Source organism: Scardinius erythrophthalmus (assembly GCF_964197995.2).
Source record: "Scardinius erythrophthalmus genome assembly, chromosome: 1".
Lineage (NCBI taxonomy): Eukaryota > Metazoa > Chordata > Actinopteri > Cypriniformes > Leuciscidae > Scardinius > Scardinius erythrophthalmus.
In genome coordinates this window covers 19,963,746-19,976,305 of record NC_138221.1, presented here as the reverse complement: position 1 = coordinate 19,976,305, position 12,560 = coordinate 19,963,746, and the positions used below count along the sequence as shown (strand labels likewise).

At 36.4% G+C, this 12,560-nt stretch overlaps 1 protein-coding gene across 2 annotated transcripts in view; it reads right to left on the bottom strand.

Moving 5' to 3' along the window:
- Window positions 1-8,215, bottom strand: part of LOC308699899 (uncharacterized protein) — a 28,077-nt gene extending 19,862 nt beyond the window's left edge. Inside the window, exons 1-2 of one of the 2 annotated variants that reach the window (XM_081381045.1) lie at window positions 8,147-8,215; window positions 6,683-6,968 (exon numbers count right to left, since the gene is read on the bottom strand). In XM_081381045.1, the coding sequence (XP_081237171.1) occupies window positions 6,683-6,740 (58 nt within the window). In that variant the 5' untranslated portion in view covers window positions 6,741-6,968; window positions 8,147-8,215. The remainder of the gene's footprint in view (window positions 1-6,682; window positions 6,969-8,146) is intronic. The other variant, XM_081381044.1, reaches the window with a different exon arrangement.
- Between the last annotated feature and the right edge of the window lie 4,345 nt (window positions 8,216-12,560).

Below are 12,560 nucleotides of genomic sequence, written 5' to 3'. Positions count from 1 at the left end.
ACCTTAGGAGACAATGGGGCCTGCATACTTAATTAGCCATTCATTCAGGTGAGTCACTGAGCCACAAGAATGCAAGAGCAACAGTTGGAAGCATCTCAATTCTTTTTTAATTTTCCACATATTGTGCTTGCAATTTGGCCTATAATATCCAAGGAAAACATGTCTAGTAATTGTGCAGTTAATTCTCATACTGTATTTTCAGTTTTGGAATATTTATCCTCTCCCCAAATTTGTCAATAATAAAACACAATAAAAGTTATTTAAAGAAAAGGCTTATATTTACCTTTTAATAGTTTGTTTACATCTACCTTGTAAATATTTTTTTTATTAAAAAGGTTACAATTACAACAACAATTCAAGTGTAATCTTTCTTTGTAAAAACTAAAGTATACATTTTATCATACATATTTCAAAGTTAAGGATTTGATTGATTATTTGATAACTTTATTTTTGACAAAACATATTATATTTAACATAAGCAAATATTGGCAAACAAAAGCTTATTTGAGGTGGCAGATATTTTACAGTAAAAATGTATAATCTATCCAAAACTAATCAACGAAATGTTGTCTTTCATATGTATGTAACATAGGTCTTTAATTTTTATTATAAGAAATATAAATGTTAATTTGCAGTTTAATACGTTGCTTATACAAATACATTTTATTTCAACATATTTTAGTGGATATTTACTGACTGTAGCAATACAGTTTGCTAAAAACCGAAACATTCATACACAAACAGAAACGCCTGACTGTAACGTTGTTTTTATGAAATATAGGGCATATAAATGTTAATTTGCAGTTTAATACGTTGCTTATACAAATAGCCTACATTTTATTTCAACATATTTCTGTCGATTTTTACTCAACTCAGTATAGCAATACAGTTTGCTAAAACATCATCATTCATTCACACAGAGACGCAATTTAAATTTAAACTGTCTTTTTGCGAGCTGTGATAAACAGTGCATCTCTGCGGCTGCCGTTCATTCATTCACAGAAACGCGATTAACTTGAGAAGGAAAAAAAAATTACTACATATTCGGATCCTCTCTCCTGCAATACCCGCACTCTGAGGTAGATTTTCCATTATTAATATTTCTCACAGTGCTGCCAGATGGTGTAAACACGTAGGCTACAATGATCTGAATAAACTTGTTTTCTCGAGCTGAGATGGGGGCGTTCACAGGTTTGCTTGGATTGCCTCAGACATTTGCGTTTGAATAGCACGCGCTCTCCGTGGGCGGAGTCACATTACTTTTGAATTAGCTCTAATGAGCTCGACTGGGATTGCTCTCTTTTAATACAGATTTCACAAGATAAGAATATTTGTTTTTTATATAAATTACCTCATATAAAAGCATAGAATTCAAGCTTCATGTCTGTGTATCTGTACGTCTGTTTGACTGAGTATTCGCTGAGTTACCGTTCATTTTCGGACGCGTTTCAGAATGGTCTTCACTGACAGAGAGAAGGCAGAACTCGCATCACGTTTATTTTTCTTTATTTGGCAAAAAGCAAAACACTTTGTTTTTATTGTGAGTATACACAAAAATAATACACATTTAACAGAATCGATTGATGTATGAAACTTGCTTGTAATATCAAAGTCCACAGAGCAAAATTAATTTCTTTTGAACTGAACTGAAAAAAAGCGAGCTGGTATCGCCGGCGATACCGTCGACCCCAGGGGGTTAAATCAGATCCCGATTAAAATATAATCTATTGCGTTGATCACGAGATATTCCTCATCCAAATGCTGTAACTTTTGATTACTTTACGAAATCACCACAAAATCTGATATGGATGCAGCTCACATGTAGGAGAACTAAAACAAAAAAAAAAAGTTTCCTTCCTGAGATATTGCATGTCAATTAAGAATTTAAAATAAGAAAAAAAAAAAATTCTTTTATAAGCAGTTTCTCAGGATGAGAATGTCTAAATATGGTCTAAAGATTTGAAAAGTGTTCTATCAAACGATACGTCCCTTTTGACTCTCCTTGCTTTAGTTTTATAGAGTTATGAGTCTGTACTTTAATGTACATCACTCAGACAAAACAATTCCTAACCCTTTCATGCATGAATTATGATAACCTCAGTCAGGATTTTTTTCCTATGTGTTTTTATTGCTATTAGGGTATGAAAAACAAGAATTGATTTTTATTTTATTTTTTTTACAAATTTTTCAAAGAGATCTTCAGATGTCCACTTGAGTGGACAGCATGCGGTTGGTTTAGTGATATAGATATAGTGTATTAAATATAAGACAATAATCAAACAGATAAAGTATGTGAATTTAACAAACTAATCAATGCAATTATATCAAATAATGTGAAAACTATAAAATATATACAAAAAATATAAATGCAAAAAATTGCAATGGCTTCATACAACTTCATACAAGTTGCACGTCGCGTATCTTTGATATCAGATATTGCATTACAAGTGTCATACATTATGTAATCACATGACTTTTTTCAATGTCAATGAAAATTACATTCTAATAATACCAGTACATTTATTTGCAGTAGAAAAAGTCAATGCATATTAAGTTTTTAAGTTTTAAATTTCAAAAACAATATTCACATTATAATTATGAATTGTAGCTGAAAGTTAGCTGAGTTTTCTCTCAATCTAAAATCAAAACGTGGAAAATTTTACTGTGATATGACTCATTAGATATTGCTTGATGCTGCAATATTTTTTTTACCTACAAGAGTCTCCTAGGATAGAAGGAATGGGTGGATATTCTGGAGCAACTTGGCATGTCTGACTGACCCTTGGCCATCTTGGTTTGGAGGGGGAAAAAAATCGAAACACAAAGGCTTGCCACTTGGTTGCAATTTATAGGATGATGCACCAGGGTCCAATGAAGAGATTGATGTGCAACTTTGCCATAAAAACCCGTGCAAATTCAAGAAAATGCTATTTTAATAGCTGTCCACTGTAGTGACCACTATGTAACACAAAGGAGACGGCCAGTGCATGTAATTAAAAAATTGCTCAAACTCCTCGTGACCAAACCCCATTTGTCGCTGTCTGACTTGATTAGATTAACACAAATTCTAATACACAAACACCCCTATTGTCTCAAGATCCTTCCTTGAAGGACATAGACCCAACGGCGCCGACAAATGGCATAAATCATGGAACTGCCTATCTGAAAACAGAGATCCCTTACTGATCGACCATATGGGACTTCTAGTTTATGGCTCCGCGAACATCCGCTGATCAACAAGAGCAATCCCCCCTGACCAATAAAAGCAATCTCAAGAGGACCCTAGGGACTCTCTGTCAGACATTCATTTACATTTAGACACTCAGTCAACACGTAAGAAAACAACCAGACTCTGTTCGACCGCTAATCTAATCAAAACTAGTAACGCACACACACATAGACTCTCATCCCGTGCTCGGGGACAAATGTTCAACGCGCCAGGGTGTGAACTCTCAAGACTGTCCGCACACACACACAAGGAAACACACACAGATCCTACCATTGTATGGATCGAAATCATCTTGTGAAATGTTTAAAATGTATTCTCGTGATGTATGCATGATCCCTTATCCCAAATACTATGCCCATTGATTACATACATACATACTGGTCTCCCCCTCAGGAAAGAAAGGGGGGGGGGAGACGCAGTTCACGCATCGGACACGACAACCTGTGAACTTTCGGCATCCCCTCCAATTACACAGAGAAGCTCAAATGTCCGGACATTGTGATCAAAAATCACCCTTTTCCAAATGTATTCTTGAAATGTATTTGTGTTATATGTCACGGTCCCTATAAATCAGACCGCTATAATCTAGTTTTATGATATACTCAAAGAATGAAATGCTTGTTATAGTGGAAAATCTTATATCTTCATGACTTCAGACCATAGCATGGTCATTCACGGTATTGTTCTCTTCCAAAAATCTCAACGGTGTTGAATCTTTGACCCAAAATCTCCGAAGACGCAGTCTCTTATTAATCACAGTGTTATCAATATTGGGAACGAATTTATCTTCCAATACTTAGTTGGAAGGGGCGTATCGACCCTCGAAACGTCAGGAGGTGGACCCGACCCGCCGTTAAGGACCATTGGCTCACATACGTGAGAGGGCGTGAGTTGGGCCCCTTTAAAATATCATGTTTTCCTCCTCTAAAATGCACATCGCCAGAGAGAGAGAAACGACACGCCTTCTTCCATCCTTGGAAGCTTCGTTCGCTTTATTTTCATTTTTCTTCCAAGTTTTATTTTCTTAAAACTACTTTTACTTCAGTTGATAGTCTCCTTCAACCAACCAACGAAATCAACTTAAAGCTAAAGTCATCTTGCTAAGTTTTCGCTCGTTTCCAGTCGCCATAGCAACTAGACGCTGTGACCTCTGTTTCGGTGACCACGTGACCAGACGCTTCGTCTACTCCGACTCGACGCACGGACACACAAAGGCCGAGCTTCACCCCGAGTAACGTAGACTTTAACTTTACAATCTGAAGTGCTGTTTAAAGTGTCTAACATTACTGTGTCTATTGGGGTTTCGTGTGAATGACTGAACTGTTCTACCTATCTCTAATTTCTCTTCACTCACACTTCCACACTCTTTGACGCACACATCTGCACTACACACACACATACACGCCCACCTATTCACGTGTTCCTAGACAGAAACACACGGCCACGTGCTGCTAAAGGCGTGCTCCTACACACACACACACACACCTCTCCTTACCACGCTCTCAGTGTACACACACAAAACCCATTCTTAAAATTCTCTCTCTCTCTCTCTCTCTCTCTCTCTCTCTCTCTCTCTCTCTCTCTTATATTCTCCCTTTTTCTTCCCCTACTCTAACCTTTTGATCTTACGTTTATTTTGTTGTATTCCTTATTTGCGATCGTATATTGTTTTTGTTTATGCATATTTACTCCTGTGTGATTTAAAATTAGTATATGTAACCAGTAGCTCGTTTGAATAAACTTTGTTAAATCATTTGAATTAAGTTTGCCTGTTTGTTTCAATACTGAGTCCCTGAGTAGTGCAGATCTTTACCTCTTAACGCTCTACGATAAATTTTACTATTGAAAGAAATCTCAAATGGTCTAAAACACGAAGATAGTTATTTTCTTGTGGCCACAGAAAAGGAATTGTCTATCAGTGTTAAAGACGTGAGATTTCCGTTCAGATATTGTACATTTTGTGTGCTGGACATACAGTTCGTACAATAAATGAACATTCTTCAACTTATATCTAAAATTTCCCCAAATTGAACATATTCTACCCGTCTATATCAGTGAGTACTACAAGTAATTGTGTAACCTCTGATATAAGCCGAGGTTTTGACCAATTCCCTATTTGGGAATTCTTTAATTCATGTAAGCAACGTATGCATATTCACATTAAGGCTAATTTGAGCTAATTAATTCCCTAAGATAAGTCATTGTTGTTACAACTATGCGTGAAAGGGTTAAAATGCCTTCAGGGCTTAAACGTCTAAATCATTACCGCTGTGTGGAGATTATGATCACAGAAGTTCTGCGTAAACGCACAGATAAATATAGAGCTTTGTATGGTTGGAAAAATACACACTTTGTATTCTGTTTGTTTCACAGAAGAATAGTTGCACATGTTTTTGAACGCACAGTAAAGTGTAACACACTATTTTATTCTTTGCGTTTTACAAAGAAATGAGTGCCGAGTCTTTATTAAAACCAACAGGTAATTCATAATCTAGACAGAAAAAAACATTAATAATTCTTGGCATTAATAATAATTGTTGACACACACACACGTATATAGACATAAATTGTAAGAATATGACTCATACTGATAAATAAACACTAGGCCTATGAGGCTAAATGATTAAATATCCCAAATAGGGCTGAACGATACATCGAATTTTGACAGCCTGACACGATGAATAACACCTGGTTCAGATTACAAGATTTTACTTTTTACTTCAACAAGGCGACATAATGATCAACAATCTCATTTGTGGAGGTGGAAAAACAAGTTCTTTGTGCTATGCAAGATTTATTTTATTAAAATTTAAATGGAAAAGAAAAGGCATGAGAGTCGTCTGTTTTTGTCAATTTACAGTTCAATATTTGACCACTTGCTTGAGCAACTTAATATAAGTAATGCATGGAATAATAACCCTACGTTGTTTAAATTGTGTTTAAAAGTGCATGCGTCCATTAAAGAGTGTAGGTTATGTGTACAAAGAGAATCGCAATGCTGAAAAAAACATTTTATTAAATAAAAATTGCAGCGTAACTTCTGGATTTTAAATAAAAATAGTAAGTGTTTGTGGTACAGCCATGACTCAGTTATTCACTGCAAACGCATCATGTGAAGTACTATAGCTCCTGCACCGCACACACACACACGGAGTATGTGGGAAATGGCCGTAAGATCCACCTACAGTTCTTAGAAACTTAGATGTGTCACGCACATTATATCTCTTTATTTCGTACAACAGCAGCACTCATCTTGTTTGTTTACAGCGGATGCGATGAAGCGGCCGTAAACCGGAAACTGATATGCCGACTTCTGACAATAGCGGAAGTTCGTCGCGGCGCTTGTGCACATAGCCTATAGTTTAATTATTTATCTAAAAGTGATGAAGTGCTTGAATGTTTCTAACATGAATGTTCTTCAGCATCATGAATGAATGAAGAATAAACACCAACCTCTTTGTTCTTCAGGATCTTCAGTGTGTTTCATTCTGCAGGGTTCTGGATCACTCATGTTCTCACTGTCCTCTTTAATAAACTCAGTATTTGCAGATTTCAGCTCTTCCTGATGCTCTGATCCTCGTCTTCACTTGCAGCTGATGGGAATATTCCAGCATTTATTGGAGAATTGCAGTGGGAGGAGCTTCACTGATGATGTGTGTGATGTGGGAGGAGCTTCACTGATGTTGAATTACAGTGGGAGGAGCTTCACTGATGATGAATTACAGTGGGAGGAGCTGATCTAGCAAAATCAAAAATATCAGTTACTGAGTTTGTTTTTATGCTCATAGACAACAGAATAGTGTAAAACCGTCTATGTATAAACAATGGTAAGAATTTGATCTCCAACAAATTACCTACAGATTTGTCTCCAACAGATACCTCAGTCTGTTGACACCAATGAAATGAGCTTTAAGTAGCAATTTACAGGAGATCTGAAGACATCAGCATAATAAATGAGGTGAAAACTGGAACTATTGTCATGAAATAAAGAGTGTTTTCAGCAGATCTGTTAATATTGATGAGCCTCAGACTATCAACACTCATTCAACAAGCCATTCAGGATCATCAGCAGATCATCTCACTTTATTCTGAGTGTTTGCTGATAGAAACACATTATTTGAGTCAGGATGATAAAAGCCTGTAAAACTGCTATATTGAAATAGGATACTGTTATTTCTCACAATATGACATGGATAAAACATCAATAATACAAAACAAACACTTGACTGACACTCAGGTAAATAACTATACCCTACTAAACAATAAAATGTCCATATTAATCTATATTTTAATAACTACATTCACTGCAATAATGTAATTAGATCATTAACATGTTACAGTTTTGTATGTGCAAAAACTGGCAATGATCATAAAACCTTTATTAAAATAAAGAGCACCACAAAACAATAACGTTTACTATGTCAAAATGTACTCATTATGTATATATATTATTTTTTACATATAGGTTTAAATTGTCTCACGTGGCTCCCTATAGGCTCAATGTAAAGTATTTAGCGGTATCCTTTCCAGTCTATTTTAACAATGCAACATAAAGAAATACCAAATTTAATCCAAAGATGTTAAGAGTAAATAAAACGGCAGCAGCAACACTTGATATCGAGTCCCATTCCCTTCACAGATCTCAAACTTTAACTTTTGACAAGACATTCAGTAACAGTTCTCACTCCAAACATCGAGACAATCACACAAACGAACACAAAATCGCTCAGGTCTGAATGAACTCCACATATTCTCCTCATGCTCGCTGCTGCTGCACTAAATGTTTATTTCAGTAGGAAGACGCCAGAAAAGACGCACAAGTATCGCTGTGATCGATGAAAACAATACAGAAATGAGTCTGTTGCTTAATCAAACTGTATAAAGTGTGTTTGAAAGTTGTGTAAATATGAGAAATACCGTAAACTGCTCTCCTCACCTCGGAAGACTCGACGTTGTGTGTGTGTGTGTGTGTGTGTGTGTGTGTGTGTGTGTGTCAATCCGGAGGGCGGCGCATTTGAAGTGCGATTGCGTCACAGTGGCTGAACCTTTGCAGAGCCATAGAGAGAAACTCTTTCTCTCTATGGCTCTGAACCTTTGTAATACTTTTTTTTCTTGTCCTCTGGCACTGTTCTTATTTTATTTTACTTTATTATTTTGTATTTGTTTTACTTTAAGTAATTATGTCTCATTGTATTGTTCTGGTTCATGGCATTAATAAAAAAAATAATAAAAAAAGTCTGAACCCTTCTTTTTTTTGGGGGGGGGGGGGCACTATTTTTTTTATTTTTTTGCTGTTAACGAGAAAGATGAGTATGTTACAAATACTACAGTATACAAGAAAACATCAAATGTAACACTAGGGGGATTAATGTAGACCTACATAACACATTAACACATTTACAAATTTTCAAAGTTTGAACTGCTTTTTTCTTCATAGAAAATCGGATTGATCAATATAAAGCTCAATTACTTTCTTAAATGATGTAAAACATGTTATATACAATGCATTATATAAACCTGGCTGTGCTTATCTGTAGTTCTCCAAAAGACCAAATAATAGATAACAACACAAAACAAAGATGAACCTTTAGTTGGACTCATCTCTTTGAAGCTTGCATGGCCATAAAGTTCTTAGCTGGGGGTTTCGTTGGTTAGCGTAGACTGGCTGGAGCCCACTCTATTTATGGCCCTAGATTAGACTTGATTTGGGGTCTGGAGTGTTGAGGTCTGTGTGGAATTGTGTTTGAACGAATCACCTGGAAGACTCATTTGTGTTTAGTTCGCCCTCAAATCCTACATATTGCATCAAAACATTTTGTATATTCCCCTGTAACAGGAATCTTATAATGTGCAAAAAACTCACTGTAAGTGAAAAAACAACAACATTTAAATTAAATAACTGGGGCTCGTTCTTCGTACGTCACTAACTCAGTTAGCTGGATTTGATTGTTGACGATTTAGCATGATCTTGGATCGTTTGGTTCTTCGAAGCTCATCCTGGACTTGCTGTCATAGCAACAGCTGCGCAAGCTTAAACCTGCTCGAGAGCAGGCTTATTTCATGTAAACAGGATTAGTTTGCGGCTTCATAAGCGGAGCTGATACGGGAAGTCCAGCGCAGCGCGATAGTGCACTTTCTGAGATGTTTTTTTTCCTCGTGACTCGTGAGATTGTCGTTTACATTATTAAATTGTTGGAAACGCACATTTATTTTCGACTTGTCGGAGTCTGGCTTTAAATACAGCACAAACTGTTTGCATTGCCCTAAGATTATTTGCGAGTGGCTCTTTCCTTTACACTGGAGATGCGGAGAAGTTGATGGAAAGTGCTGTCTGTCGTGTCATTTGGAGTTTACCTGGAGCTTTTAGGTTTAAAAAACAGTTTTTTTTTTTTGGCATTTCCAAGCCACTTAAGACCCAATGTTGTAAAGCAGTTTTTTTTTAAAGCAATTTCTTTAGGCTATCATCTTTTTTTATGAAGATCATGCAATCATGACCATGCCGATTACAGTATATGTCACTCAGGCTTCACTAACGTGATTGGTACCATAGACTATAGGCTGCCATCAAGGCCTCAATGAAGGGGATTATGTGAACAGAAAGGGGGTTCACAATGTAAATGTGCTGCCCAGTTACAATTGTGATTCTTAATATTCCAGATTAATAATATTATATCAAATAAAAAAAGGCAGTTGACAAATCTTCCATAATCACAAATGTGAAAGCAAAAAGGTCAGGATCTGTGCATGACTTAAGAATTTTCAGAGATTCACATTCCTGCACATTATTTGAAAGTGGTAAGGAAAGTTCCACAATTAAATATCAAGCTCACTGTATTACATACACTTATTGATCCTAACAGAACTGCATTTTTTCATAGGTGATTATGACATGTTCCTGCAGACAGGTGTTTTATGACCCCATTCCCTGACCCAAACCATTTACAATGCAGCTCTAGCCAGGACAAGGGCACACAATGAGATGAACTTCAGCTAACTAAAGGGAAGATTTCAGTGTCTGAAAAGTCTGAGGGTTGCACATCTGACAGGGCCTGTGACATTGCTACATGTGCCATATTACACAACATTGCCAAAAAAAAAATCATTAAATGTTTAATAAAAGACAAATATGCTTAGTTCCTTGAGTTTTATTTCAATTGTTCTTTGTAAAGAAAAGCCAGTGGTCAAGTGCCTGCAACAAGATATTAGACACATGCCTCATGCAACAAATAAAAAGGAGAAGTTGTCTATCCACTGCCCTCCTGTAGGCCTATGTCTTCTCTATCTGTGCAGACTCTTCTGTAGGCCTTTCTGTAGATGTGGAATCCTGCAACTTATATTGCAGCCATAAAGCATACAAGTATAAATGAAGTAAAGTTATTTATGCACTTGCAGGTAGGCTATTCCTCCATATGACAGTTATCTGAGAGGGGTTATTCAGTGCAATGGAAACAAATGGACATTACAAAGTCTTATACTTTCTTTCCTTTGGAAAGTTAGAAAATGTCCACTTACTGCACATATTTCAGCCACCACTTTCTTGGGAACAGATACAAGTGTTGGTGTATTATGTAAAAGTGCACAAAAGAGGAAAACACAATGTCATTACAATGAACTACACTCGGGAAAATTTGATCAATAACTCATGGCAAAATATTTTTACATTAATATAAGTTTATCAGTTTTCACTTTCACAAGTCAAAGCAATTCATCATTACTTTTAATGCGGCCTTCATTTAATGCAGCAATATTTGTACAATTATTTTACAGTGTAGGCTACTAAGATCTTTTCTTTTTTTTCAGCCTTTTTCTTGGTTGCTTTTATAAACAGACAACCATTTATTTAACAGTGCCTTTTATAAAAGAGAAGAGACTATAATATAACTAAAAATTACCATTAGGCTGTGTAGAATATTTTTGTACTTCACTTTTATTTGTTCCCATGTTCTAGTGTGGTGACTCTGACATTACAATGAACAAAGTAGCCTAATTATGCAATTATTAAAATACAAAAAAGGCTAATAAGTGATAAAAACATCTAACATGGCCACTTCTAACAGATTTAAATTGTCTGCTACTTTTTGCCAGCCCTCTCTCCTGGCTTTTGCAGACTTTGTGTTTCCTGGCGTTTTGATTAAACATTAAAATTCCGAATAAACTTCGACTATCTTGCTCTGTTGAGGAGAAAAACTGTGCGCGCTCTTTGGCCACGCTGAACAGCCAATAGCAGCGTTGCTGATCAATGTTTCTACGATCGATACATATCCCCTTTTAAGCCAGCGCATGAACGCGCAGTTATCTCAGATAACTCAATCCAGCGATACTAATCATAAACAACAGATGAGTTCGAAGAACCCAATTAGCCGGATCATGATTAGCACGATGATATCATCTTGGATGTGTCATTTGATCTCGGATGTAATAAGCAACGTACGAAGAACGAGCCCCTGATCTACCAATATGATGCCACTGTCAAAACAATATTTCAAAAACAATGTTAGGAGTTTGTGTGTTATTCTGCCCTCTGGTGTCCCTTCTGGGTATTTGCTTGTTTTTCAGATGGGTGTTCCTCCAGATAATTCACGGGACGCGGCGATTGGTTCGTCTCCACAACCAGCCAGAATAAAAGGACCACCCCAAACACCTTCCAGATTCCTTTTGTGCCACCGCGTGCTTGCGTCGCTGCCTTTTAAATTCGCACTTCGTAGGATTGAGTATCTTGCCAGAGAGAAAGAGTTCAAGGCTATGTCCTGCTATTGATATGAATCTGTATTGTCTAAATTACCTTATGTAACTATTGGGTGATTTGTACTGTCAACGTATTAAGGGCTGTAGGAGGTTTGACGCCATTTCTTTTGATGTATATATTTTGCACTCTGTTTTTTTATTTAGGGAGTTAGGGAAGGATTGTGTATTTCATTTTCTTTTCTTTGGTTTAGGAATTTAGTTTATTAACACGAAGGGGATTTTGTTTATTATTTTGGCCTTGTCATCCTCTGAAGTTGGAATTTGTTTCCTGTTGCCCGTAAATAAAAGTAAATACGTTTTCCTAATCTCTCTGGTAGTGAGACTCATTTCACTTTTTTTCTTAGTTACGACACAGATCCCTAGACGGTCGTAACAACAATGATTTGCATTTATAACATATCCTTGTTGGTCCGTATACTTATGCGGTAAAAAGTTAAGCTTGAAAATTAAGGACCATTATAAAAATGCCTGGCGATGAAATTCAGATAATTTTACTGGTATTTTGTCAATGTTATAATTACAAACAAGAAGAAAATGAATATAACCAACTTTAGAAAGCATATGGGAAGGGATGAGGTTCCAAATG